The sequence below is a fragment of the Carcharodon carcharias genome, chromosome 36 (assembly GCF_017639515.1).
Source record: "Carcharodon carcharias isolate sCarCar2 chromosome 36, sCarCar2.pri, whole genome shotgun sequence".
NCBI lineage: Eukaryota > Metazoa > Chordata > Chondrichthyes > Lamniformes > Lamnidae > Carcharodon > Carcharodon carcharias.
In genome coordinates, this window is record NC_054502.1 from 3699630 (window position 1) to 3727362 (window position 27733).

At 60.6% G+C, this 27733-nt stretch overlaps 1 protein-coding gene across 1 annotated transcript in view; it reads left to right on the top strand.

Annotated features, from left to right (window-relative positions):
• The first annotated feature begins 292 nt into the window (after positions 1–292).
• Positions 293–27733, top strand: part of LOC121272863 (DENN domain-containing protein 4B-like) — a 248265-nt gene continuing 220824 nt past the window's right edge. The window contains exon 1 of the mRNA XM_041179697.1: positions 293–454. Within this exon, the coding sequence (XP_041035631.1) occupies positions 325–454 (130 nt within the window). The 5' untranslated portion in view covers positions 293–324. The remainder of the gene's footprint in view (positions 455–27733) is intronic.

Sequence of the window (27733 nt, forward strand, 5' to 3'; positions counted from 1 at the left end):
GAGGATAGTGAGTCCTCCTATCCGGTAGGTGACGCTGGAGGTGAGAGTAGTGACTCAGAATGTCCCGCGGGAGGCCCTGGTGGGGGGGGGGGGGGGGGGGGGGGTGGGGAGTGGGTGGGTTGAGGATAGTGAGTCCTCCCGGCCGATAGGTGGCGAAGGGGGCGAGGATAAAGAGTAAACCAGGCCGAGAAGTAGGGAAGGGGAGAGGGTAGACAGACCTCCCGGCCGCGCGGGGGCGCTGCGGGTGAGGATAGTAACGCCTCCTCGCCGGTGAGTGGCGCTGGCGGTCAGAGTAGTGACACCTCCCGGCCGGTGGGTGGCGCCATGCCGGGCTCCCCCCGCCCCCGTCCCCAATCAGCCGGTCCACAGCCGCTATTCCCCGGGAAGCGGACGGTTATAGTCCTCGGGGCCGCGGGAAACAGGCGGAGGAACGAGTGGAGGGATGGAGTTTGTGGTAAGGAGCGCGGCCTGGGCGGCGGGGAGTAGGAAACATTGGGGCGGGAAGAGGGGAAATAAACAAGCCAGGCTCTGGGCAGGGTCCCCTCCTCTCCTGAAGGTGCTGACTCTCACTGGGGTACAGGTCCCCCTCCTCTCCTGAAGGTGCTGACTCTCACTGGGGTACAGGTCCCCCTCCTCTCCTGAAGGTGCTGACTCTCACTGGGGTACAGGTCCCCTCCTCTCCTGAAGGTGCTGACTCTCACTGGGGTACAGGTCCCCTCCTCTCCTGAAGGTGCTGACTCTCACTGGGGTACAGGTCCCCCTCTAATCCTGAAGGTGCTGACTCTCACTGGGGTACAGGTCCCCTCCTCTCCTGAAGGTGCTGACTCTCACTGGGGTACAGGTCCCCTCCTCTCCTGAAGGTGCTGACTCTCACTGGGGTACAGGTCCCCTCCTCTCCTGAAGGTGCTGACTCTCACTGGGGTACAGGTCCCCCTCCTCTCCTGAAGGTGCTGACTCTCACTGGGGTACAGGTCCCCCTCCTCTCCTGAAGGTGCTGACTCTCACTGGGGTACAGGTCCCCCTCCTCTCCTGAAGGTGCTGACTCTCACTGGGGTACAGGTCCCCTCCTCTCCTGAAGGTGCTGACTCTCACTGGGGTACAGGTCCCCCTCCTCTCCTGAAGGTGCTGACTCTCACTGGGGTACAGGTCCCCCTCCTCTCCTGAAGGTGCTGACTCTCACTGGGGTACAGGTCCCCTCCTCTCCTGAAGGTGCTGACTCTCACTGGGGTACAGGTCCCCCTCCTCTCCTGAAGGTGCTGACTCTCACTGGGGTACAGGTCCCCCTCCTCTCCTGAAGGTGCTGACTCTCACTGGGGTACAGGTCCGCCTCCTCTCCTGAAGGTGCTGACTCTCACTGGGGTACAGGGTCCCCCTCCTCTCCTGAAGGTGCTGACTCTCACTGGGGTACAGGTCCCCTCCTCTCCTGAAGGTGCTGACTCTCACTGGGGTACAGGTCTCCCTCCTCTCCTGAAGGTGCTGACTCTCACTGGGGTACAGGTCCCCTCCTCTCCTGAAGGTGCTGACTCTCACTGGGGTACAGGTCTCCCTCCTCTCCTGAAGGTGCTGACTCTCACTGGGGTACAGGTCCCCCTCCTCTCCTGAAGGTGCTGACTCTCACTGGGGTACAGGTCCCCTCCTCTCCTGAAGGTGCTGACTCTCACTGGGGTACAGGTCCCCTCCTCTCCTGAAGGTGCTGACTCTCACTGGGGTACAGGTCTCCCTCCTCTCCTGAAGGTGCTGACTCTCACTGGGGTACAGGTCTCCCTCCTCTCCTGAAGGTGCTGACTCTCACTGGGATACAGGTCTCCCTCCTCTCCTGAAGGTGCTGACTCTCACTGGGGTACAGGTCCCCCTCCTCTCCTGAAGGTGCTGACTCTCACTGGGGTACAGGTCCCCTCCTCTCCTGAAGGTGCTGACTCTCACTGGGGTACAGGTCCCCCTCCTCTCCTGAAGGTGCTGACTCTCACTGGGGTACAGGGTCCCCCTCCTCTCCTGAAGGTGCTGACTCTCACTGGGGTACAGGTCCCCTCCTCTCCTGAAGGTGCTGACTCTCACTGGGGTACAGGTCCCCTCCTCTCCTGAAGGTGCTGACTCTCACTGGGGTACAGGTCCCATCCTCTCATGAAGGTGCTGACTCTCACTGGGGTACAGGTCCCCTCCTCTTCTGGAGGTGCTGACTCTCACTGGGGTATAGGTCCCCCTCCTCTCCTGAAGGTGCTGACTCTCACTGGGGTACAGGTCCCCTCCTCTCCTGAAGGTGCTGACTCTCACTGGGGTACAGGTCCCCTCCTCTCCTGAAGGTGCTGACTCTCACTGGGGTACAGGTCCCCCTCCTCTCCTGAAGGTGCTGACTCTAACTGGGGTACAGGTCCCCCTCCTCTCCTGAAGGTGCTGACTCTCACTGGGGTACAGGTCCCCCTCCTCTCCTGAAGGTGCTGACTCTCACTGGGGTACAGGTCCCCCTCCTCTCCTGAAGGTGCTGACTCTCACTGGGGTACAGGTCCCCTCCTCTCCTGAAGGTGCTGACTCTCACTGGGGTACAGGTCCCCTCCTCTCCTGAAGGTGCTGACTCTCACTGGGGTACAGGTCCCCTCCTCTCCTGAAGGTGCTGACTCTCACTGGGGTACGGGTCCCTCTCCTCTCCTGAAGGTGCTGACTCTCACTGGGGTACAGGTCCCCCTCCTCTCCTGAAGGTGCTGACTCTCACTGGGGTACAGGTCCCCCTCCTCTCCTGAAGGTGCTGACTCTCACTGGGGTACAGGTCCCCCTCCTCTCCTGAAGGTGCTGACTCTCACTGGGATACAGGTCTCCCTCCTCTCCTGAAGGTGCTGACTCTCACTGGGGTACAGGGTCTCCCTCCTCTCCTGAAGGTGCTGACTCTCACTGGGATACAGGTCTCCCTCCTCTCCTGAAGGTGCTGACTCTCACTGGGGTACAGGTCCCCCTCCTCTCCTGAAGGCGCTGACTCTCACTGGGGTACAGGGTCCCCTCCTCTCCTGAAGGTGCTGACTCTCACTGGGGTACAGGTCCCCTCCTCTCCTGAAGGTGCTGACTCTCACTGGGGTACAGGTCCCCTCCTCTCCTGAAGGTGCTGACTCTCACTGGGGTACAGGTCCCCCTCCTCTCCTGAAGGTGCTGTTTCTCACTGGGGTACAGGTCCCCTCCTCTCCTAAAGGTGCTGACTCTCACTGGGGTATAGGTCCCCTCCTCTCCTGAAGGTGCTGACTCTCACTGGGGTACAGGTCCCCCTCCTCTCCTGAAGGTGCTGACTCTCACTGGGGTACAGGTCCCCTCCTCTCCTGAAGGTGCTGACTCTCACTGGGGTACAGGACCCCCTCCTCTCCTGAAGGTGCTGACTCTCACTGGGGTATGGGGTCCCACTCCAATCCTGAAGGTGCTGACTCTCACTGGGGTACAGGTCCCCCTCCTCTCCTGAAGGTGCTGACTCTCACTGGGGTACAGGTCCCCCTCCTCTCCTGAAGGTGCTGACTCTCACTGGGGTACGGGGTCCCCCTCCTCTCCTGAAGGTGCTGAAACTCAATCGGGTACAGGGTCAGCCTCCAATCCTGAAGGTGCTGACTCTCACTGGGGTACAGGTCCCCTCCTCTCCTGAAGGTGCTGACTCTCACTGGGGTACAGGTCCCCCTCCTCTCCTGAAGGTGCTGACTCTCACTGGGGTACAGGTCCCCCTCCTCTCCTGAAGGTGCTGACTCTCACTGGGGTACAGGTCCCCCTCCTCTCCTGAAGGTGCTGACTCTCACTGCGGTACAGGTCCCACTCCTCTCCTGAAGGTGCTGACTCTCACTGGGGTACAGGGTCCCCTCCTCTCCTGAAGGTGCTGACTCTCACTGGGGTACAGGTCCCCCTCCTCTCCTGAAGGTGCTGACTCTCACTGGGGTACAGGTCCCCCTCCTCTCCTGAAGGTGCTGACTCTCACTGGGGTACAGGTCCCCCTCCTCTCCTGAAGGTGCTGACTCTCACTGGGGTACAGGTCCCCTCCTCTCCTGAAGGTGCTGATTCTCACTGGGGTACAGGTCCCCCTCCTCTCTTGAAGGTGCTGACTCTCACTGGGGTACAGGGTCCCTCACCTCTCCTGGAGGTGCTGACTCTAATTGGGGTACAGGTCCCCTCCTCTCCTGAAGGTGCTGACTCTCACTGGAGTACAGGTCCCCCTCCTCTCCTGAAGGTGCTGACTCTCACTGGAGTACAGGTCCCCCTCCTCTCCTGAAGGTGCTGACTCTAGTTGGGGTACGGGTCCCCCTCTTCTCCTGAAGGCGCTGACTTTCTCTGGGATACTGGGTCCCCCTCCTCTCCTGAAGGTGCTGACTCTCACTGGTGTAAAGGGTCCCCCTCCTCTCCTGAAGGTGCTGACTCTCACTGGGGTACAGGTCCCCCTCCTCTCCTGAAGGTGCTGACTCTCACTGGGCTACAGGTCCCCTCCTCTCCTGAAGGTGCTGACTCTCACTGGGGTACAGGTCCCCTCCTCTCCTGAAGGTGCTGACTCTCACTGGGGTACGGGGTCCCCCTCCTCTCCTGAAGGTGCTGACTCTCACTGGGGTACAGGTCCCCTCCTCTCCTGAAGGTGCTGACTCTCACTGGGGTACGGGTCCCCCTCCTCTCCTGAAGGTGCTGACTCTCACTGGGGTACAGGTCCCCTCCTCTCCTGAAGGTGCTGACTCTCACTGGGGTACAGGTCCCCCTCCTCGCCTGAAGGTGCTGACTCTCACTGGGGTACAGGTCCCCTCCTCTCCTGAAGGTGCTGATTCTCACTGGGGTACAGGTCTCCCTCCTCTCCTGAAGGTGCTGACTCTCACTGGGGTACAGGTCCCCTCCTCTCCTGAAGGTGCTGACTCTCACTGGGGTACAGGTCTCCCTCCTCTCCTGAAGGTGCTGACTCTCACTGGGGTACAGGGTCTCCCTCCTCTCCTGAAGGTGCTGACTCTCACTGGGATACAGGTCCCCTCCTCTCCTGAAGGTGCTGACTCTCACTGGGGTACAGGTCCCCCTCCTCTCCTGAAGGTGCTGACTCTCACTGGGGTACAGGTCCCCCTCCTCTCCTGAAGGTGCTGACTCTCACTGGGGTACAGGTCCCCCTCCTCTCCTGAAGGTGCTGACTCTCACTGGGGTACAGGTCCCCCTCCTCTCCTGAAGGTGCTGACTCTCACTGGGGTACAGGTCCCCTCCTCTCCTGAAGGTGCTGACTCTCACTGGGGTACAGGTCCCCCTCCTCTCCTGAAGGTGCTGACTCTCACTGGGGTACAGGGTCCCCCTCCTCTCCTGAAGGTGCTGACTCTCACTGGGGTACAGGGTCCCCCTCCTCTCCTGAAGGTGCTGACTCTCACTGGGGTACAGGTCCCCCTCCTCTCCTGAAGGTGCTGACTCTCACTGGGGTACAGGTCCCCTCCTCTCCTGAAGGTGCTGACTCTCACTGGGGTACAGGTCCCCTCCTCTCCTGAAGGTGCTGACTCTCACTGGGGTACAGGTCCCCTCCTCTCCTGAAGGTGCTGACTCTCACTGGAGTACAGGTCCCCCTCCTCTCCTGAAGGTGCTGACTCTCACTGGGGTACAGGTCCCCCTCCTCTCCTGAAGGTGCTGACTCTCACTGGGGTACAGGTCCACCTCCTCTCCTGAAGGTCCTGCCTTTCACTGGGGTACAGGTCCCCTCCTCTCCTGAAGGTGCTGACTCTCACTGGGCTACAGGTCCCCTCCTCTCCTGAAGGTGCTGGCTATCTGTGGGGTACATGTACTCTCCTCTCCTGAAGGTGCTGACTCTCACTGGGGTACAGGTCCCCCTCCTCTCCTGAAGGTGCTGACTCTCACTGGGGTACAGGTCCCCCTCCTCTCCTGAAGGTGCTGACTCTCACTGGGGTACAGGTCCCCTCCTCTCCTGAAGGTGCTGACTCTCACTGGGGTACAGGTCCCCCTTCTCTCCTGAAGGTGCTGACTCTCACTGGGTACAGGTCTCCCTCCTCTCCTGAAGGTGCTGACTCTCACTGGGGTACAGGTCTCCCTCCTCTCCTGAAGGTGCTGACTCTCACTGGGGTACAGGTCTCCCTCCTCTCCTGAAGGTGCTGACTCTCACTGGGGTACAGGTCCCCTCCTCTCCTGAAGGTGCTGACTCTCACTGGGGTACAGGTCCCCTCCTCTCCTGAAGGTGCTGACTCTCACTGGGGTACAGGTCCCCCTTCTCTCCTGAAGGTGCTGACTCTCACTGGGCTACAGGGTCCCCTCCTCTCCTGAAGGTGCTGACTCTCACTGGGGTACAGGTCCCCTCCTCTCCTGAAGGTGCTGACTCTCACTGGGGTACAGGTCCCCCTCCTCTCCTGAAGGTGCTGACTCTCACTGGGGTACAGGTCCCCTCCTCTCCTGAAGGTGCTGACTCTCACTGGGGTACAGGTCCCCCTCCTCTCCTGAAGGTGCTGACTCTCACTGGGGTACAGGTCCCCTCCTCTCCTGAAGGTGCTGACTCTCACTGGGGTACAGGTCCCCTCCTCTCCTGAAGGTGCTGACTCTCACTGGGGTACAGGTCCCCCTCCTCTCCTGAAGGTGCTGACTCTCACTGGGGTACAGGTCCCCTCCTCTCCTGAAGGTGCTGACTCTCACTGGGGTACAGTTCCCCTCCTCTCCTGAAGGTGCTGACTCTCACTGGGGTACAGGTCCCCTCCTCTCCTGAAGGTGCTGACTCTCACAGGGGTACAGGTCCCCCTCCTCTCCTGAAGGTGCTGACTCTCACTGGGGTACAGGTCCCCCTCCTCTCCTGAAGGTGCTGACTCTCACTGGGGTACAGGTCCCCCTCCTCTCCTGAAGGTGCTGACTCTCACTGGGGTACAGGTCCCCCTCCTCTCCTGAAGGTGCTGACTCTCACTGGGGTACAGGTCCCCCTCCTCTCCTGAAGGTGCTGATTCTCACTGGGGTACAGGTCTCCCTCCTCTCCTGAAGGTGCTGACTCTCACTGGGTTACAGGGACCCCTCCTCTCCTGAAGGTGCTGACTCTCACTGGGGTACAGGTCCCCCTCCTCTCCTGAAGGTGCTGACTCTCACTGGGGTACAGGGTCCCCCTCCTCTCCTGAAGGTGCTGACTCTCACTGGGGTACAGGTCCCAATCATCCCCTGAAGGTGCTGACTCTCACTGGGGTACAGGTCCCACTCCTCTCCTGAAGGTGCTGACTCTCACTGGGGTACAGGTCCCCCTCCTCTCCTGAAGGTGCTGACTCTCACTGGGGTACAGGTCCCCCTCCTCTCCTGAAGGTGCTGACTCTCACTGGGGTACAGGTCCCCTCCTCTCCTGAAGGTGCTGACTCTCACTGGGGTACAGGGTCCCCCTCCTCTCCTGAAGGTGCTGACTCTCACTGGGGTACAGGTCCCCCTCCTCTCCTGAAGGTGCTGACGCTCACTGGGGTACAGGGTCCCCATCCTCTCCTGAAGGTGCTGACTCTCACTGGGGTACAGGTCCCCCTCCTCTCCTGAAGGTGCTGACGCTCACTGGGGTACAGGGTCCCCTCCTCTCCTGAAGGTGCTGACTCTCACTGGGGTACAGGTCCCCCTCCTCTCCTGAAGGTGCTGACGCTCACTGGGGTACAGGGTCCCCATCCTCTCCTGAAGGTGCTGACTCTCACTGGGGTACAGATCTCCCTCCTCTCCTGAAGGTGCTGACGCTCACTGGGGTACAGGGTCCCCATCCTCTCCTGAAGGTGCTGACTCTCACTGGGGTACAGGTCCCCCTCCTCTCCTGAAGGTGCTGACTCTCACTGGGGTACAGGTCCCCCTCCTCTCCTGAAGGTGCTGACTCTCACTGGGGTACAGGACCCCTCCTCTCCTGAAGGTGCTGACTCTCACTGGGGTACAGGTCCCCTCCTCTCCTGAAGGTGCTGACTCTCACTGGGGTACAGGTCCCCCTCCTCTCCTGAAGGTGCTGACTCTCACTGGGATACAGGTCCCCCTCCTCTCCTGAAGGTGCTGACTCTCACTGGGGTACGGGGTCCCCTCCTCTCCTGAAGGTGCTGACTCTCACTGGGGTACGGGGTCCCCCTCCTCTCCTGAAGGTGCTGACTCTCACTGGGGTACAAGTCCCCTCCTCTCCTGAAGGTGCTGACTCTCACTGGGGTACGGGTCCCCCTCCTCTCCTGAAGGTGTTGATTCCCACCTGGGTACATGTCCTCTCCTCTCCTGAAGATGCTGACTCTCACTGGGGTACAGGTCCCCTCCTCGCACAAAGGTGCTGACTCTCACTGGGGTGCAGGTCACCTGCTCTCATGATGGTGCTGACTCTCACTGGGGTACATGTTCTATCCTCTCCTGAAGGTGCTGACTCTCACTGGGGTACAGGTCCCCTCCTCTCCTGAAGGTGCTGACTCTCACTGGGGTACAGGTCTCCCTCCTCTCCTGAAGGTGCTGACTCTCACTGGGGTACAGGGTCTCCCTCCTCTCCTGAAGGTGCTGACTCTCACTGGGATACAGGTCTCCCTCCTCTCCTGAAGGTGCTGACTCTCACTGGGGTACAGGTCCCCCTCCTCTCCTGAAGGTGCTGACTCTCACTGGGGTACAGGTCCCCTCCTCTCCTGAAGGTGCTGACTCTCACTGGGGTACAGGTCCCCCTCCTCTCCTGAAGGCGCTGACTCTCACTGGGGTACAGGGTCCCCTCCTCTCCTGAAGGTGCTGACTCTCACTGGGGTACAGGTCCCCCTCCTCTCCTGAAGGTGCTGACTCTCACTGGGGTACAGGTCCCCTCCTCTCCTGAAGGTGCTGACTCTCACTGGGGTACAGGTCCCCCTCCTCTCCTGAAGGTGCTGATTCTCACTGGGGTACAGGTCCCCTCCTCTCCTGAAGGTGCTGACTCTCACTGGGGTATAGGTCCCCTCCTCTCCTGAAGGTGCTGACTCTCACTGGGGTACAGGTCCCCTCCTCTCCTGAAGGTGCTGACTCTCACTGGGGTACAGGTCCCCTCCTCTCCTGAAGGTGCTGACTCTCACTGGGGTACAGGTCCCCCTCCTCTCCTGAAGGTGCTGACTCTCACTGGGGTACAGGTCCCCCTCCTCTCCTGAAGGTGCTGACTCTCACTGGGGTACAGGTCCCCTCCTCTCCTGAAGGTGCTGACTCTCACTGGGGTACAGGTCCCCCTCCTCTCCTGAAGGTGCTGACTCTCACTGGGGTACAGGTCCCCTCCTCTCCTGAAGGTGCTGACTCTCACTGGGGGACAGGTCCCCTCCTCTCCAGAAGGTGCTGACTCTCACTGGGGTACAGGTCCCCTCCTCTCCTGAAGGTGCTGACTCTCACTGGGGTACGGGGTCCCCTTCCTCTCCTGAAGGTGCTGACTCTCACTGGGGTACAGGTCCCCCTCCTCTCCTGAAGGTGCTGACTCTCACTGGGGTACAGGACCCCTCCTCTCCTGAAGGTGCTGACTCTCACTGGGGTACAGGTCCCCCTCCTCTCCTGAAGGTGCTGACTCTCACTGGGATACAGGTCTCCCTCCTCTCCTGAAGGTGCTGACTCTCACTGGTGTACAGTGTCTCCCTCCTCTCCTGAAGGTGCTGACTCTCACTGGGATACAGGTCTCCCTCCTCTCCTGAAGGTGCTGACTCTCACTGGGGTACAGGTCCCCCTCCTCTCCTGAAGGTGCTGACTCTCACTGGGGTACATGTCCCCTCCTCTCCTGAAGGTGCTGACTCTCACTGGGGTACAGGTCCCCCTCCTCTCCTGAAGGCGCTGACTCTCACTGGGGTACAGGGTCCCCTCCTCTCCTGAAGGTGCTGACTCTCACTGGGGTACAGGTCCCCTCCTCTCCTGAAGGTGCTGACTCTCACTGGGGTACAGGTCCCCTCCTCTCCTGAAGGTGCTGACTCTCACTGGGGTACAGGTCCCCCTCCTCTCCTGAAGGTGCTGATTCTCACTGGGGTACAGGTCCCTCCTCTCCTAAAGGTGCTGACTCTCACTGGGGTATAGGTCCCCTCCTCTCTTGAAGGTGCTGACTCTCACTGGGGTACAGGTCCCCTCCTCTCCTGAAGGTGCTGACTCTCACTGGGGTACAGGTCCCCTCCTCTCCTGAAGGTGCTGACTCTCACTGGGGTACAGGTCCCCCTCCTCTCCTGAAGGTGCTGACTCTCACTGGGGTACAGGTCCCCCTCCTCTCCTGAAGGTGCTGACTCTCACTGGGGTACAGGTCCCCCTCCTCTCCTGAAGGTGCTGACTCTCACTGGGGTACAGGTCCCCCTCCTCTCCTGAAGGTGCTGACTCTCACTGGGGTACAGGTCCCCTCCTCTCCTGAAGGTGCTGACTCTCACTGGGGTACAGGTCCCCCTCCTCTCCTGAAGGTGCTGACTCTCACTGGGGTACAGGTCCCCTCCTCTCCTGAAGGTGCTGACTCTCACTGGGGTACAGGTCCCCTCCTCTCCTGAAGGTGCTGACTCTCACTGGGGTACAGGTCCCCTCCTCTCCTGAAGGTGCTGACTCTCACTGGGGTACAGGTCCCCCTCCTCTCCTGAAGGTGCTGACTCTCACTGGGGTACAGGTCCCCTCCTCTCCTGAAGGTGCTGACTCTCACTGGGGTACAGGTCCCCTCCTCTCCTGAAGGTGCTGACTCTCACTGGGGTACAGGTCCCCTCCTCTCCTGAAGGTGCTGACTCTCACTGGGGTACAGGTCCCCTCCTCTCCTGAAGGTGCTGACTCTCACTGGGGTACAGGTCCCCTCCTCTCCTGAAGGTGCTGACTCTCACTGGGGTACAGGTCCCCTCCTCTCCTGAAGGTGCTGACTCTCACTGGGGTACAGGTCCCCTCCTCTCCTGAAGGTGCTGACTCTCACTGGGGTACAGGTCCCCTCCTCTCCTGAAGGTGCTGACTCTCACTGGGGTACAGGTCCCCCTCCTCTCCTGAAGGTGCTGACTCTCACTGGGGTACAGGTCCCCTCCTCTCCTGAAGGTGCTGACTCTCACTGGGGTACAGGTCCCCCTCCTCTCCTGAAGGTGCTGACTCTCACTGGGGTACAGGTCCCCTCCTCTCCTGAAGGTGCTGACTCTCACTGGGGTACAGGTCCCCCTCCTCTCCTGAAGGTGCTGACTCTCACTGGGGTACAGGTCCCCTCCTCTCCTGAAGGTGCTGACTCTCACTGGGGTACAGGTCCCCTCCTCTCCTGAAGGTGCTGACTCTCACTGGGGTACAGGTCCCCTCCTCTCCTGAAGGTGCTGACTCTCACTGGGGTACAGGTCCCCCTCCTCTCCTGAAGGTGCTGACTCTCACTGGGGTACAGGTCCCCCTCCTCTCCTGAAGGTGCTGACTCTCACTGGGGTACAGGTCCCCCTCCTCTCCTGAAGGTGCTGACTCTCACTGGGGTACAGGTCCCCCTCCTCTCCTGAAGGTGCTGACTCTCACTGGGGTACAGGTCCCCTCCTCTCCTGAAGGTGCTGACTCTCACTGGGGTACAGGTCCCCTCCTCTCCTGAAGGTGCTGACTCTCACTGGGGTACAGGTCCCCCTCCTCTCCTGAAGGTGCTGACTCTCACTGGGGTACAGGTCCCCTCCTCTCCTGAAGGTGCTGACTCTCACTGGGGTACAGGTCCCCCTCCTCTCCTGAAGGTGCTGACTCTCACTGGGGTACAGGTCCCCCTCCTCTCCTGAAGGTGCTGACTCTCACTGGGGTACAGGTCCCCTCCTCTCCTGAAGGTGCTGACTCTCACTGGGGTACAGGTCCCCTCCTCTCCTGAAGGTGCTGACTCTCACTGGGGTACAGGTCCCCCTCCTCTCCTGAAGGTGCTGACTCTCACTGGGGTACAGGTCCCCCTCCTCTCCTGAAGGTGCTGACTCTCACTGGGGTACAGGTCCCCTCCTCTCCTGAAGGTGCTGACTCTCACTGGGGTACAGGTCCCCCTCCTCTCCTGAAGGTGCTGACTCTCACTGGGGTACAGGTCCCCCTCCTCTCCTGAAGGTGCTGACTCTCACTGGGGTACAGGTCCCCTCCTCTCCTGAAGGTGCTGACTCTCACTGGGGTACAGGTCCCCTCCTCTCCTGAAGGTGCTGACTCTCACTGGGGTACAGGTCCCCTCCTCTCCTGAAGGTGCTGACTCTCACTGGGGTACAGGTCCCCCTCCTCTCCTGAAGGTGCTGACTCTCACTGGGGTACAGGTCCCCCTCCTCTCCTGAAGGTGCTGACTCTCACTGGGGTACAGGTCCCCCTCCTCTCCTGAAGGTGCTGACTCTCACTGGGGTACAGGTCCCCCTCCTCTCCTGAAGGTGCTGACTCTCACTGGGGTACAGGTCCCCTCCTCTCCTGAAGGTGCTGACTCTCACTGGGGTACAGGTCCCCCTCCTCTCCTGAAGGTGCTGACTCTCACTGGGGTACAGGTCCCCCTCCTCTCCTGAAGGTGCTGACTCTCACTGGGGTACAGGTCCCCCTCCTCTCCTGAAGGTGCTGACTCTCACTGGGGTACAGGTCCCCCTCCTCTCCTGAAGGTGCTGACTCTCACTGGGGTACAGGTCCCCTCCTCTCCTGAAGGTGCTGACTCTCACTGGGGTACAGGTCCCCCTCCTCTCCTGAAGGTGCTGACTCTCACTGGGGTACAGGTCCCCCTCCTCTCCTGAAGGTGCTGACTCTCACTGGGGTACAGGTCCCCCTCCTCTCCTGAAGGTGCTGACTCTCACTGGGGTACAGGTCCCCTCCTCTCCTGAAGGTGCTGACTCTCACTGGGGTACAGGTCCCCTCCTCTCCTGAAGGTGCTGACTCTCACTGGGGTACAGGTCCCCTCCTCTCCTGAAGGTGCTGACTCTCACTGGGGTACAGGTCCCCTCCTCTCCTGAAGGTGCTGACTCTCACTGGGGTACAGGTCCCCCTCCTCTCCTGAAGGTGCTGACTCTCACTGGGGTACAGGTCCCCCTCCTCTCCTGAAGGTGCTGACTCTCACTGGGGTACAGGTCCCCTCCTCTCCTGAAGGTGCTGACTCTCACTGGGGTACAGGTCCCCCTCCTCTCCTGAAGGTGCTGACTCTCACTGGGGTACAGGTCCCCCTCCTCTCCTGAAGGTGCTGACTCTCACTGGGGTACAGGTCCCCTCCTCTCCTGAAGGTGCTGACTCTCACTGGGGTACAGGTCCCCTCCTCTCCTGAAGGTGCTGACTCTCACTGGGGTACAGGTCCCCCTCCTCTCCTGAAGGTGCTGACTCTCACTGGGGTACAGGTCCCCTCCTCTCCTGAAGGTGCTGACTCTCACTGGGGTACAGGTCCCCCTCCTCTCCTGAAGGTGCTGACTCTCACTGGGGTACAGGTCCCCCTCCTCTCCTGAAGGTGCTGACTCTCACTGGGGTACAGGTCCCCTCCTCTCCTGAAGGTGCTGACTCTCACTGGGGTACAGGTCCCCCTCCTCTCCTGAAGGTGCTGACTCTCACTGGGGTACAGGTCCCCCTCCTCTCCTGAAGGTGCTGACTCTCACTGGGGTACAGGTCCCCTCCTCTCCTGAAGGTGCTGACTCTCACTGGGGTACAGGTCCCCCTCCTCTCCTGAAGGTGCTGACTCTCACTGGGGTACAGGTCCCCCTCCTCTCCTGAAGGTGCTGACTCTCACTGGGGTACAGGTCCCCTCCTCTCCTGAAGGTGCTGACTCTCACTGGGGTACAGGTCCCCCTCCTCTCCTGAAGGTGCTGACTCTCACTGGGGTACAGGTCCCCCTCCTCTCCTGAAGGTGCTGACTCTCACTGGGGTACAGGTCCCCTCCTCTCCTGAAGGTGCTGACTCTCACTGGGGTACAGGTCCCCTCCTCTCCTGAAGGTGCTGACTCTCACTGGGGTACAGGTCCCCCTCCTCTCCTGAAGGTGCTGACTCTCACTGGGGTACAGGTCCCCTCCTCTCCTGAAGGTGCTGACTCTCACTGGGGTACAGGTCCCCCTCCTCTCCTGAAGGTGCTGACTCTCACTGGGGTACAGGTCCCCTCCTCTCCTGAAGGTGCTGACTCTCACTGGGGTACAGGTCCCCCTCCTCTCCTGAAGGTGCTGACTCTCACTGGGGTACAGGTCCCCCTCCTCTCCTGAAGGTGCTGACTCTCACTGGGGTACAGGTCCCCCTCCTCTCCTGAAGGTGCTGACTCTCACTGGGGTACAGGTCCCCCTCCTCTCCTGAAGGTGCTGACTCTCACTGGGGTACAGGTCCCCCTCCTCTCCTGAAGGTGCTGACTCTCACTGGGGTACAGGTCCCCTCCTCTCCTGAAGGTGCTGACTCTCACTGGGGTACAGGTCCCCTCCTCTCCTGAAGGTGCTGACTCTCACTGGGGTACAGGTCCCCCTCCTCTCCTGAAGGTGCTGACTCTCACTGGGGTACAGGTCCCCCTCCTCTCCTGAAGGTGCTGACTCTCACTGGGGTACAGGTCCCCTCCTCTCCTGAAGGTGCTGACTCTCACTGGGGTACAGGTCCCCCTCCTCTCCTGAAGGTGCTGACTCTCACTGGGGTACAGGTCCCCTCCTCTCCTGAAGGTGCTGACTCTCACTGGGGTACAGGTCCCCTCCTCTCCTGAAGGTGCTGACTCTCACTGGGGTACAGGTCCCCTCCTCTCCTGAAGGTGCTGACTCTCACTGGGGTACAGGTCCCCCTCCTCTCCTGAAGGTGCTGACTCTCACTGGGGTACAGGTCCCCCTCCTCTCCTGAAGGTGCTGACTCTCACTGGGGTACAGGTCCCCTCCTCTCCTGAAGGTGCTGACTCTCACTGGGGTACAGGTCCCCCTCCTCTCCTGAAGGTGCTGACTCTCACTGGGGTACAGGTCCCCTCCTCTCCTGAAGGTGCTGACTCTCACTGGGGTACAGGTCCCCCTCCTCTCCTGAAGGTGCTGACTCTCACTGGGGTACAGGTCCCCCTCCTCTCCTGAAGGTGCTGACTCTCACTGGGGTACAGGTCCCCTCCTCTCCTGAAGGTGCTGACTCTCACTGGGGTACAGGTCCCCCTCCTCTCCTGAAGGTGCTGACTCTCACTGGGGTACAGGTCCCCCTCCTCTCCTGAAGGTGCTGACTCTCACTGGGGTACAGGTCCCCCTCCTCTCCTGAAGGTGCTGACTCTCACTGGGGTACAGGTCCCCTCCTCTCCTGAAGGTGCTGACTCTCACTGGGGTACAGGTCCCCCTCCTCTCCTGAAGGTGCTGACTCTCACTGGGGTACAGGTCCCCCTCCTCTCCTGAAGGTGCTGACTCTCACTGGGGTACAGGTCCCCTCCTCTCCTGAAGGTGCTGACTCTCACTGGGGTACAGGTCCCCTCCTCTCCTGAAGGTGCTGACTCTCACTGGGGTACAGGTCCCCCTCCTCTCCTGAAGGTGCTGACTCTCACTGGGGTACAGGTCCCCCTCCTCTCCTGAAGGTGCTGACTCTCACTGGGGTACAGGTCCCCCTCCTCTCCTGAAGGTGCTGACTCTCACTGGGGTACAGGTCCCCTCCTCTCCTGAAGGTGCTGACTCTCACTGGGGTACAGGTCCCCTCCTCTCCTGAAGGTGCTGACTCTCACTGGGGTACAGGTCCCCCTCCTCTCCTGAAGGTGCTGACTCTCACTGGGGTACAGGTCCCCCTCCTCTCCTGAAGGTGCTGACTCTCACTGGGGTACAGGTCCCCTCCTCTCCTGAAGGTGCTGACTCTCACTGGGGTACAGGTCCCCTCCTCTCCTGAAGGTGCTGACTCTCACTGGGGTACAGGTCCCCTCCTCTCCTGAAGGTGCTGACTCTCACTGGGGTACAGGTCCCCCTCCTCTCCTGAAGGTGCTGACTCTCACTGGGGTACAGGTCCCCTCCTCTCCTGAAGGTGCTGACTCTCACTGGGGTACAGGTCCCCCTCCTCTCCTGAAGGTGCTGACTCTCACTGGGGTACAGGTCCCCTCCTCTCCTGAAGGTGCTGACTCTCACTGGGGTACAGGTCCCCTCCTCTCCTGAAGGTGCTGACTCTCACTGGGGTACAGGTCCCCTCCTCTCCTGAAGGTGCTGACTCTCACTGGGGTACAGGTCCCCCTCCTCTCCTGAAGGTGCTGACTCTCACTGGGGTACAGGTCCCCTCCTCTCCTGAAGGTGCTGACTCTCACTGGGGTACAGGTCCCCTCCTCTCCTGAAGGTGCTGACTCTCACTGGGGTACAGGTCCCCCTCCTCTCCTGAAGGTGCTGACTCTCACTGGGGTACAGGTCCCCCTCCTCTCCTGAAGGTGCTGACTCTCACTGGGGTACAGGTCCCCCTCCTCTCCTGAAGGTGCTGACTCTCACTGGGGTACAGGTCCCCCTCCTCTCCTGAAGGTGCTGACTCTCACTGGGGTACAGGTCCCCTCCTCTCCTGAAGGTGCTGACTCTCACTGGGGTACAGGTCCCCCTCCTCTCCTGAAGGTGCTGACTCTCACTGGGGTACAGGTCCCCCTCCTCTCCTGAAGGTGCTGACTCTCACTGGGGTACAGGTCCCCCTCCTCTCCTGAAGGTGCTGACTCTCACTGGGGTACAGGTCCCCCTCCTCTCCTGAAGGTGCTGACTCTCACTGGGGTACAGGTCCCCTCCTCTCCTGAAGGTGCTGACTCTCACTGGGGTACAGGTCCCCTCCTCTCCTGAAGGTGCTGACTCTCACTGGGGTACAGGTCCCCCTCCTCTCCTGAAGGTGCTGACTCTCACTGGGGTACAGGTCCCCTCCTCTCCTGAAGGTGCTGACTCTCACTGGGGTACAGGTCCCCCTCCTCTCCTGAAGGTGCTGACTCTCACTGGGGTACAGGTCCCCCTCCTCTCCTGAAGGTGCTGACTCTCACTGGGGTACAGGTCCCCTCCTCTCCTGAAGGTGCTGACTCTCACTGGGGTACAGGTCCCCTCCTCTCCTGAAGGTGCTGACTCTCACTGGGGTACAGGTCCCCTCCTCTCCTGAAGGTGCTGACTCTCACTGGGGTACAGGTCCCCTCCTCTCCTGAAGGTGCTGACTCTCACTGGGGTACAGGTCCCCTCCTCTCCTGAAGGTGCTGACTCTCACTGGGGTACAGGTCCCCTCCTCTCCTGAAGGTGCTGACTCTCACTGGGGTACAGGTCCCCCTCCTCTCCTGAAGGTGCTGACTCTCACTGGGGTACAGGTCCCCTCCTCTCCTGAAGGTGCTGACTCTCACTGGGGTACAGGTCCCCTCCTCTCCTGAAGGTGCTGACTCTCACTGGGGTACAGGTCCCCCTCCTCTCCTGAAGGTGCTGACTCTCACTGGGGTACAGGTCCCCTCCTCTCCTGAAGGTGCTGACTCTCACTGGGGTACAGGTCCCCCTCCTCTCCTGAAGGTGCTGACTCTCACTGGGGTACAGGTCCCCCTCCTCTCCTGAAGGTGCTGACTCTCACTGGGGTACAGGTCCCCCTCCTCTCCTGAAGGTGCTGACTCTCACTGGGGTACAGGTCCCCCTCCTCTCCTGAAGGTGCTGACTCTCACTGGGGTACAGGTCCCCTCCTCTCCTGAAGGTGCTGACTCTCACTGGGGTACAGGTCCCCCTCCTCTCCTGAAGGTGCTGACTCTCACTGGGGTACAGGTCCCCCTCCTCTCCTGAAGGTGCTGACTCTCACTGGGGTACAGGTCCCCTCCTCTCCTGAAGGTGCTGACTCTCACTGGGGTACAGGTCCCCCTCCTCTCCTGAAGGTGCTGACTCTCACTGGGGTACAGGTCCCCTCCTCTCCTGAAGGTGCTGACTCTCACTGGGGTACAGGTCCCCTCCTCTCCTGAAGGTGCTGACTCTCACTGGGGTACAGGTCCCCTCCTCTCCTGAAGGTGCTGACTCTCACTGGGGTACAGGTGCTCTCCTCTCCTGAAGGTGCTGACTCTCACTGGGGTACAGGTCCCCCTCCTCTCCTGAAGGTGCTGACTCTCACTGGGGTACAGGTCCCCTCCTCTCCTGAAGGTGCTGACTCTCACTGGGGTACAGGTCCCCCTCCTCTCCTGAAGGTGCTGACTCTCACTGGGGTACAGGTCCCCCTCCTCTCCTGAAGGTGCTGACTCTCACTGGGGTACAGGTCCCCCTCCTCTCCTGAAGGTGCTGACTCTCACTGGGGTACAGGTCCCCCTCCTCTCCTGAAGGTGCTGACTCTCACTGGGGTACAGGTCCCCCTCCTCTCCTGAAGGTGCTGACTCTCACTGGGGTACAGGTCCCCCTCCTCTCCTGAAGGTGCTGACTCTCACTGGGGTACAGGTCCCCCTCCTCTCCTGAAGGTGCTGACTCTCACTGGGGTACAGGTCCCCCTCCTCTCCTGAAGGTGCTGACTCTCACTGGGGTACAGGTCCCCCTCCTCTCCTGAAGGTGCTGACTCTCACTGGGGTACAGGTCCCCTCCTCTCCTGAAGGTGCTGACTCTCACTGGGGTACAGGTCCCCCTCCTCCCCTGAAGGTGCTGACTCTCACTGGGATACAGGTCCCCTCCTCTCCTGAAGGCGCTGACTCTCATTGGGGTCCAGGTCTTCCCCTTTCCTGAAGGTGCTGACTCTCACTGGGGTACATGTGCTCTCCTCTCCTCAAGGTGCTGACTCTCACTGTGGTACAGGTCCCCCTCCTCTCCTGAAGGTGCTGACTCTCACTGGGGTACAGGTCCCCCTCCTCTCCTGAAGGTGCTGACTCTCACTGGGTACAGGTCCCCTCCTCTCCTGAAGGTGCTGACTCTCACTGGGGTACAGGTCCCCCTCCTCTCCTGAAGGTGCTGACTCTCACTGGGGTACAGGTCCCCCTCCTCTCCTGAAGGTGCTGACTCTCACTGGGGTACAGGTCCCCCTCCTCTCCTGAAGGTGCTGACTCTCACTGGGGTACAGGTCCCCTCCTCTCCTGAAGGTGCTGACTCTCACTGGGGTACAGGTCCCCCTCCTCTCCTGAAGGTGCTGACTCTCACTGGGGTACAGGTCCCCCTCCTCTCCTGAAGGTGCTGACTCTCACTGGGGTACAGGTCCCCTCCTCTCCTGAAGGTGCTGACTCTCACTGGGGTACAGGTCCCCCTCCTCTCCTGAAGGTGCTGACTCTCACTGGGGTACAGGTCCCCCTCCTCTCCTGAAGGTGCTGACTCTCACTGGGGTACAGGTCCCCCTCCTCTCCTGAAGGTGCTGACTCTCACTGGGGTACAGGTCCCCCTCCTCTCCTGAAGGTGCTGACTCTCACTGGGGTACAGGTCCCCTCCTCTCCTGAAGGTGCTGACTCTCACTGGGGTACAGGTCCCCCTCCTCTCCTGAAGGTGCTGACTCTCACTGGGGTACAGGTCCCCCTCCTCTCCTGAAGGTGCTGACTCTCACTGGGGTACAGGTCCCCTCCTCTCCTGAAGGTGCTGACTCTCACTGGGGTACAGGTCCCCCTCCTCTCCTGAAGGTGCTGACTCTCACTGGGGTACAGGTCCCCCTCCTCTCCTGAAGGTGCTGACTCTCACTGGGGTACAGGTCCCCCTCCTCTCCTGAAGGTGCTGACTCTCACTGGGGTACAGGTCCCCTCCTCTCCTGAAGGTGCTGACTCTCACTGGGGTACAGGTCCCCTCCTCTCCTGAAGGTGCTGACTCTCACTGGGGTACAGGTCCCCCTCCTCTCCTGAAGGTGCTGACTCTCACTGGGGTACAGGTCCCCCTCCTCTCCTGAAGGTGCTGACTCTCACTGGGGTACAGGTCCCCCTCCTCTCCTGAAGGTGCTGACTCTCACTGGGGTACAGGTCCCCCTCCTCTCCTGAAGGTGCTGACTCTCACTGGGGTACAGGTCCCCTCCTCTCCTGAAGGTGCTGACTCTCACTGGGGTACAGGTCCCCTCCTCTCCTGAAGGTGCTGACTCTCACTGGGGTACAGGTCCCCCTCCTCTCCTGAAGGTGCTGACTCTCACTGGGGTACAGGTCCCCCTCCTCTCCTGAAGGTGCTGACTCTCACTGGGGTACAGGTCCCCTCCTCTCCTGAAGGTGCTGACTCTCACTGGGGTACAGGTCCCCCTCCTCTCCTGAAGGTGCTGACTCTCACTGGGGTACAGGTCCCCTCCTCTCCTGAAGGTGCTGACTCTCACTGGGGTACAGGTCCCCTCCTCTCCTGAAGGTGCTGACTCTCACTGGGGTACAGGGTCCCCCTCCTCTCCTGAAGGTGCTGACTCTCACTGGGGTACAGGTCCCCCTCCTCTCCTGAAGGTGCTGACTCTCACTGGGGTACAGGTCCCCTCCTCTCCTGAAGGTGCTGACTCTCACTGGGGTACAGGTCCCCCTCCTCTCCTGAAGGTGCTGACTCTCACTGGGGTACAGGTCCCCTCCTCTCCTGAAGGTGCTGACTCTCACTGGGGTACAGGTCCCCTCTCTCTCCTGAAGGTGCTGACTCTCACTGGGGTACAGGTCCCCCTCCTCTCCTGAAGGTGCTGACTCTCACTGGGGTACAGGTCCCCTCCTCTCCTGAAGGTGCTGACTCTCACTGGGGTACAGGTCCCCTCCTCTCCTGAAGGTGCTGACTCTCACTGGGGTACAGGTCCCCCTCCTCTCCTGAAGGTGCTGACTCTCACTGGGGTACAGGTCCCCTCCTCTCCTGAAGGTGCTGACTCTCACTGGGGTACAGGTCCCCTCCTCTCCTGAAGGTGCTGACTCTCACTGGGGTACAGGTCCCCTCCTCTCCTGAAGGTGCTGACTCTCACTGGGGTACAGGTCCCCTCCTCTCCTGAAGGTGCTGACTCTCACTGGGGTACAGGTCCCCCTCCTCTCCTGAAGGTGCTGACTCTCACTGGGGTACAGGTCCCCCTCCTCTCCTGAAGGTGCTGACTCTCACTGGGGTACAGGTCCCCCTCCTCTCCTGAAGGTGCTGACTCTCACTGGGGTACAGGTCCCCTCCTCTCCTGAAGGTGCTGACTCTCACTGGGGTACAGGTCCCCTCCTCTCCTGAAGGTGCTGACTCTCACTGGGGTACAGGTCCCCTCCTCTCCTGAAGGTGCTGACTCTCACTGGGGTACAGGTCCCCTCCTCTCCTGAAGGTGCTGACTCTCACTGGGGTACAGGTCCCCTCCTCTCCTGAAGGTGCTGACTCTCACTGGGGTACAGGTCCCCCTCCTCTCCTGAAGGTGCTGACTCTCACTGGGGTACAGGTCCCCCTCCTCTCCTGAAGGTGCTGACTCTCACTGGGGTACAGGTCCCCCTCCTCTCCTGAAGGTGCTGACTCTCACTGGGGTACAGGTCCCCTCCTCTCCTGAAGGTGCTGACTCTCACTGGGGTACAGGTCCCCTCCTCTCCCTAAGGTGCTGACTCTCACTGGGGTACAGGTCCCCTCCTCTCCTGAAGGTGCTGACACACACTGGGGTACATGTTCTCTCCTCTCCTTAAAGTGCTTACGATCACTGGGGTGCAGGTCCCCTCCTCTCCTGAAGGTGCTGGCTCTCCCTGGGTACATGTCCCCTCCTCTCCTGAAGGTGCTGACTCTCACTGGGGTACATGACACCTCCTCTCCTGAAGGTGCTGACTCTCACTGGGGTGGAGGTGCTCCCCTCTCCTGAAGGTGCTGACTCTCACTGGGGTACAGGTCCCCCTCCTCTCCTGAAGGTGCTGACTCTCACTGGGGTACAGGTCCCCTCCTCTCCTGAAGGTGCTGACTCTCACTGGGGTACAGGTCCCCTCCTCTCCTGAAGGTGCTGACTCTCACTGGGGTACAGGTCCCCCTCCTCTCCTGAAGGTGCTGACTCTCACTGGGGTACAGGTCCCCTCCTCTCCTGAAGGTGCTGACTCTCACTGGGGTACAGGTCCCCTCCTCTCCTGAAGGTGCTGACTCTCACTGGGGTACAGGTCCCCTCCTCTCCTGAAGGTGCTGACTCTCACTGGGGTACAGGTCCCCCTCCTCTCCTGAAGGTGCTGACTCTCACTGGGGTACAGGTCCCCTCCTCTCCTGAAGGTGCTGACTCTCACTGGGGTACAGGTCCCCTCCTCTCCTGAAGGTGCTGACTCTCACTGGGGTACAGGTCCCCCTCCTCTCCTGAAGGTGCTGACTCTCACTGGGGTACAGGTCCCCTCCTCTCCTGAAGGTGCTGACTCTCACTGGGGTACAGGTCCCCTCCTCTCCTGAAGGTGCTGACTCTCACTGGGGTACAGGTCCCCTCCTCTCCTGAAGGTGCTGACTCTCACTGGGGTACAGGTCCCCTCCTCTCCTGAAGGTGCTGACTCTCACTGGGGTACAGGTCCCCCTCCTCTCCTGAAGGTGCTGACTCTCACTGGGGTACAGGTCCCCCTCCTCTCCTGAAGGTGCTGACTCTCACTGGGGTACAGGTCCCCTCCTCTCCTGAAGGTGCTGACTCTCACTGGGGTACAGGTCCCCCTCCTCTCCTGAAGGTGCTGACTCTCACTGGGGTACAGGTCCCCCTCCTCTCCTGAAGGTGCTGACTCTCACTGGGGTACAGGTCCCCTCCTCTCCTGAAGGTGCTGACTCTCACTGGGGTACAGGTCCCCTCCTCTCCTGAAGGTGCTGACTCTCACTGGGGTACAGGTCCCCTCCTCTCCTGAAGGTGCTGACTCTCACTGGGGTACAGGTCCCCCTCCTCTCCTGAAGGTGCTGACTCTCACTGGGGTACAGGTCCCCCTCCTCTCCTGAAGGTGCTGACTCTCACTGGGGTACAGGTCCCCTCCTCTCCTGAAGGTGCTGACTCTCACTGGGGTACAGGTCCCCCTCCTCTCCTGAAGGTGCTGACTCTCACTGGGGTACAGGTCCCCTCCTCTCCTGAAGGTGCTGACTCTCACTGGGGTACAGGTCCCCTCCTCTCCTGAAGGTGCTGACTCTCACTGGGGTACAGGTCCCCCTCCTCTCCTGAAGGTGCTGACTCTCACTGGGGTACAGGTCCCCCTCCTCTCCTGAAGGTGCTGACTCTCACTGGGGTACAGGTCCCCTCCTCTCCTGAAGGTGCTGACTCTCACTGGGGTACAGGTCCCCCTCCTCTCCTGAAGGTGCTGACTCTCACTGGGGTACAGGTCCCCTCCTCTCCTGAAGGTGCTGACTCTCACTGGGGTACAGGTCCCTCCTCTCCTGAAGGTGCTGACTCTCACTGGGGTACAGGTCCCCTCCTCTCCTGAAGGTGCTGACTCTCACTGGGGTACAGGTCCCCCTCCTCTCCTGAAGGTGCTGACTCTCACTGGGGTACAGGTCCCCTCCTCTCCTGAAGGTGCTGACTCTCACTGGGGTACAGGTCCCCTCCTCTCCTGAAGGTGCTGACTCTCACTGGGGTACAGGTCCCTCCTCTCCTGAAGGTGCTGACTCTCACTGGGGTACAGGTCCCCTCCTCTCCTGAAGGTGCTGACTCTCACTGGGGTACAGGTCCCCTCCTCTCCTGAAGGTGCTGACTCTCACTGGGGTACAGGTCCCCCTCCTCTCCTGAAGGTGCTGACTCTCACTGGGGTACAGGTCCCCTCCTCTCCTGAAGGTGCTGACTCTCACTGGGGTACAGGTCCCCCTCCTCTCCTGAAGGTGCTGACTCTCACTGGGGTACAGGTCCCCTCCTCTCCTGAAGGTGCTGACTCTCACTGGGGTACAGGTCCCCTCCTCTCCTGAAGGTGCTGACTCTCACTGGGGTACAGGTCCCCCTCCTCTCCTGAAGGTGCTGACTCTCACTGGGGTACAGGTCCCCTCCTCTCCTGAAGGTGCTGACTCTCACTGGGGTACAGGTCCCCCTCCTCTCCTGAAGGTGCTGACTCTCACTGGGGTACAGGTCCCCTCCTCTCCTGAAGGTGCTGACTCTCACTGGGGTACAGGTCCCCCCTCCTCTCCTGAAGGTGCTGACTCTCACTGGGGTACAGGTCCCCCTCCTCTCCTGAAGGTGCTGACTCTCACTGGGGTACAGGTCCCCCTCCTCTCCTGAAGGTGCTGACTCTCACTGGGGTACAGGTCCCCTCCTCTCCTGAAGGTGCTGACTCTCACTGGGGTACAGGTCCCCTCCTCTCCTGAAGGTGCTGACTCTCACTGGGGTACAGGTCCCCCTCCTCTCCTGAAGGTGCTGACTCTCACTGGGGTACAGGTCCCCCTCCTCTCCTGAAGGTGCTGACTCTCATTGGGGTACAGGTCCCCCTCCTCTCCTGAAGGTGCTGACTCTCACTGGGGTACAGGTCCCCTCTTCTCCTGAAGGTGCTGACTCTCACTGGGGTACAGGTCCTCCTCTCTCCTGAAGGTGCTGACTCTCACTGGGGTACAGGTCCCCTCCTCTCCTGAAGGTGCTGACTCTCATTGGGGTACAGGTCCTCCCCTCTCCTGAAGGTGCTGACTCTCACTGGGGTACAGGTCCCCTCCTCTCCTGAAGGTGCTGACTCTCACTGGGGTACAGGTCCCCCTCCTCTCCTGAAGGTGCTGACTCTCACTGGGGTACAGGTCCCCTCCTCTCCTGAAGGTGCTGACTCTCACTGGGGTACAGGTCCCCTCCTCTCCTGAAGGTGCTGACTCTCACTGGGGTACAGGTCCCCTCCTCTCCTGAAGGTGCTGACTCTCACTGGGGTACAGGTCCCCTCCTCTCCTGAAGGTGCTGACTCTCACTGGGGTACAGGTCCCCTCCTCTCCTGAAGGTGCTGACTCTCACTGGGGTACAGGTCCCCTCCTCTCCTGAAGGTGCTGACTCTCACTGGGGTACAGGTCCCCCTCCTCTCCTGAAGGTGCTGACTCTCACTGGGGTACAGGTCCCCTCCTCTCCTGAAGGTGCTGACTCTCACTGGGGTACAGGTCCCCTCCTCTCCTGAAGGTGCTGACTCTCACTGGGGTACAGGTCCCCTCCTCTCCTGAAGGTGCTGACTCTCACTGGGGTACAGGTCCCCTCCTCTCCTGAAGGTGCTGACTCTCACTGGGGTACAGGTCCCCTCCTCTCCTGAAGGTGCTGACTCTCACTGGGGTACAGGTCCCCTCCTCTCCTGAAGGTGCTGACTCTCACTGGGGTACAGGTCCCCTCCTCTCCTGAAGGTGCTGACTCTCACTGGGGTACAGGTCCCCTCCTCTCCTGAAGGTGCTGACTCTCACTGGGGTACAGGTCCCCCTCCTCTCCTGAAGGTGCTGACTCTCACTGGGGTACAGGTCCTCTGCTCCACTGAAGGTGCTGGCTCTCAATGGGGTACAGGATCCATCTTTTCATGAAGGTGCTGACTGTCATTGGGGTACAGGTCCTCCTCTCCTGAAGGTGCTGACTTTCACTGGGGTACAGGTCCCCCTCCTCTCCTGAAGGTGCTGTCCCTCACTGGGGTACAGGTCCCCTCTTCTCCTGAAGGTGCTGACTCTCACTGGGGTACAGGTCTCCTCCTCTCCTGAAGGCACTGTCTCTCATTGGGGTACAGGTCCCCTCCTCTCCTGAAGGTGCTGACTCTCACTGGGGTACAGGTCCCCTCCTCTCCTGAAGGTGCTGACTCTCACTGGGGTACAGGTGCTGTCCCCCCGTGAAGGTGCTGACTCTCACTGGGGTACAGGTCCTCCCCTCTCCTGAAGGTGCTGACTCTCACTGGGGTACAGGTCCCCTCCTCTCCTGAAGGTGCTGACTCTCACTGGGGTACATGTCCTCTCCTCTCCTGAAGGTGCTGACTCTCACTGGGGTACAGGTCCCCTCCTCTCCTGAAGGTGCTGACTCTCACTGGGGTACAGGTCCCCCTCCTCTCCTGAAGGTGCTGACTCTCACTGGGGTACAGGTCCCCTCCTCTACTGAAGGTGCTGACTCTCACTGGGGTACAGGTCCCCTCCTCTCCTGAAGGTGCTGACTCTCACTGGGGTACATGTCCTCTCCTCTCCTGAAGGTGCTGACTCTCACTGGGGTACAGGTCCCCTCCTCTCCTGAAGGTGCTGACTCTCACTGGGGTACAGGTCCCCTCCTCTCCCGAAGGTGCTGAATCTCACTAGGGTACAGGTCCCCTCCTCTCCTGAAGGAGCTGACACTCACTGGGGTACAGGTCCCCCTCCTCTCCTGAAGGTGCTGACTCTCACTGGGGTACAGGTCCCCCTCCTCTCCTGAAGGTGCTGACTCTCACTGGGGTACAGGTCCCCTCCTCTCCTGAAGGTGCTGACTCTCACTGGGGTACGGGTTTCCCTCCTCTCCTGAAGGTGCTGACTCTCACTGGGGTACAGGTCCCCTCCTCTCCTGAAGGTGTTGAATCTCACTGGGGTACAGGTCGTCTCCTCTCCTGAAGGAGCTGACGCTCACTGGGGTACAGGTCCCCTCCTCTCCCAAAGGTGCTGATTCTCACTGGGGGACATGTACTCTCCTCTCCTGAAGGCGCTGACTCTCATTGGGGTACAGGTCCTCCTCCTGAAGGTGCTGACTCTCACTGGGGTACAGGTCCCTCCTCTCCTGAAGGTGCTGACTCTCACTGGGGTACAGGTCCCCCTCCTCTCCTGAAGGTGCTGACTCTCACTGGGGTACAGGTCCCCTCCTCTCCTGAAGGTGCTGACTCTCACTGGGGTACAGGTCCCCTCCTCTCCTGAAGGTGCTGACTCTCACTGGGGTACAGGTCCCCTCCTCTCCTGAAGGTGCTGACTCTCACTGGGGTACAGGTCCCCTCCTCTCCTGAAGGTGCTGACTCTCACTGGGGTACAGGTCCCCTCCTCTCCTGAAGGTGCTGACTCTCACTGGGGTACAGGTCCCCTCCTCTCCTGAAGGTGCTGACTCTCACTGGGGTACAGGTCCCCCTCCTCTCCTGAAGGTGCTGACTCTCACTGGGGTACAGGTCCCCTCCTCTCCTGAAGGTGCTGACTCTCACTGGGGTACAGGTCCCCTCCTCTCCTGAAGGTGCTGACTCTCACTGGGGTACAGGTCCCTCTCTCTCCTGAAGGTGCTGACTCTCACTGGGGTACAGGTCCCCCTCCTCTCCTGAAGGTGCTGACTCTCACTGGGGTACAGGTTCCCCTTCTCTTGAAGGTGCTGACTCTCACTGGGGTACAGGTCCCCCTCCTCTCCTGAAGGTGCTGACTCTCACTGGGGTGCAGGTCCCCCTCCTCTCCTGAAGGTGCTGACTCTCACAGGGGTACAGGTCCCCTCCTCTCCTGAAGGTGCTGACTCTCACTGTGGTACAGGTCCCCCTCCTCTCCTGAAGGTGCTGACTCTCACTGGGGTACAGGTCCCTCCTCTCCTGAAGGTGCTGACTCTCACTGGGGTACAGGTCCCCTCCTCTCCTGAAGGTGCTGACTCTCACTGGGGTACAGGTCCCCTCCTCTCCTGAAGGTGCTGACTCTCACTGGGGTACAGGTCCCCTCCTCTCCTGAAGGTGCTGACTCTCACTGGGGTACAGGTCCCCTCCTCTCCTGAAGGTGCTGACTCTCACTGGGGTACAGGTCCCTCCTCTCCTGAAGGTGCTGACTCTCACTGGGGTACAGGTCCCTCCTCTCCTGAAGGTGCTGACTCTCACTGGGGTACAGGTCCCCTCCTCTCCTGAAGGTGCTGACTCTCACTGGGGTACAGGTCCCCTCCTCTCCTGAAGGTGCTGACTCTCACTGGGGTACAGGTCCCCTCCTCTCCTGAAGGTGCTGACTCTCACTGGGGTACAGGTCCCCTCCTCTCCTGAAGGTGCTGACTCTCACTGGGGTACAGGTCCCCTCCTCTCCTGAAGGTGCTGACTCTCACTGGGGTACAGGTCCCCCTCCTCTCCTGAAGGTGCTGACTCTCACTGGGGTACAGGTCCCCTCCTCTCCTGAAGGTGCTGACTCTCACTGGGGTACAGGTCCCCTCCTCTCCTGAAGGTGCTGACTCTCACTGGGGTACAGGTCCCCTCCTCTCCTGAAGGTGCTGACTCTCACTGGGGTAGGGTCCCCTCCTCTCCTGAAGGTGCTGACTCTCACTGGGGTACAGGTCCCCTCCTCTCCTGAAGGTGCTGACTCTCACTGGGGTACAG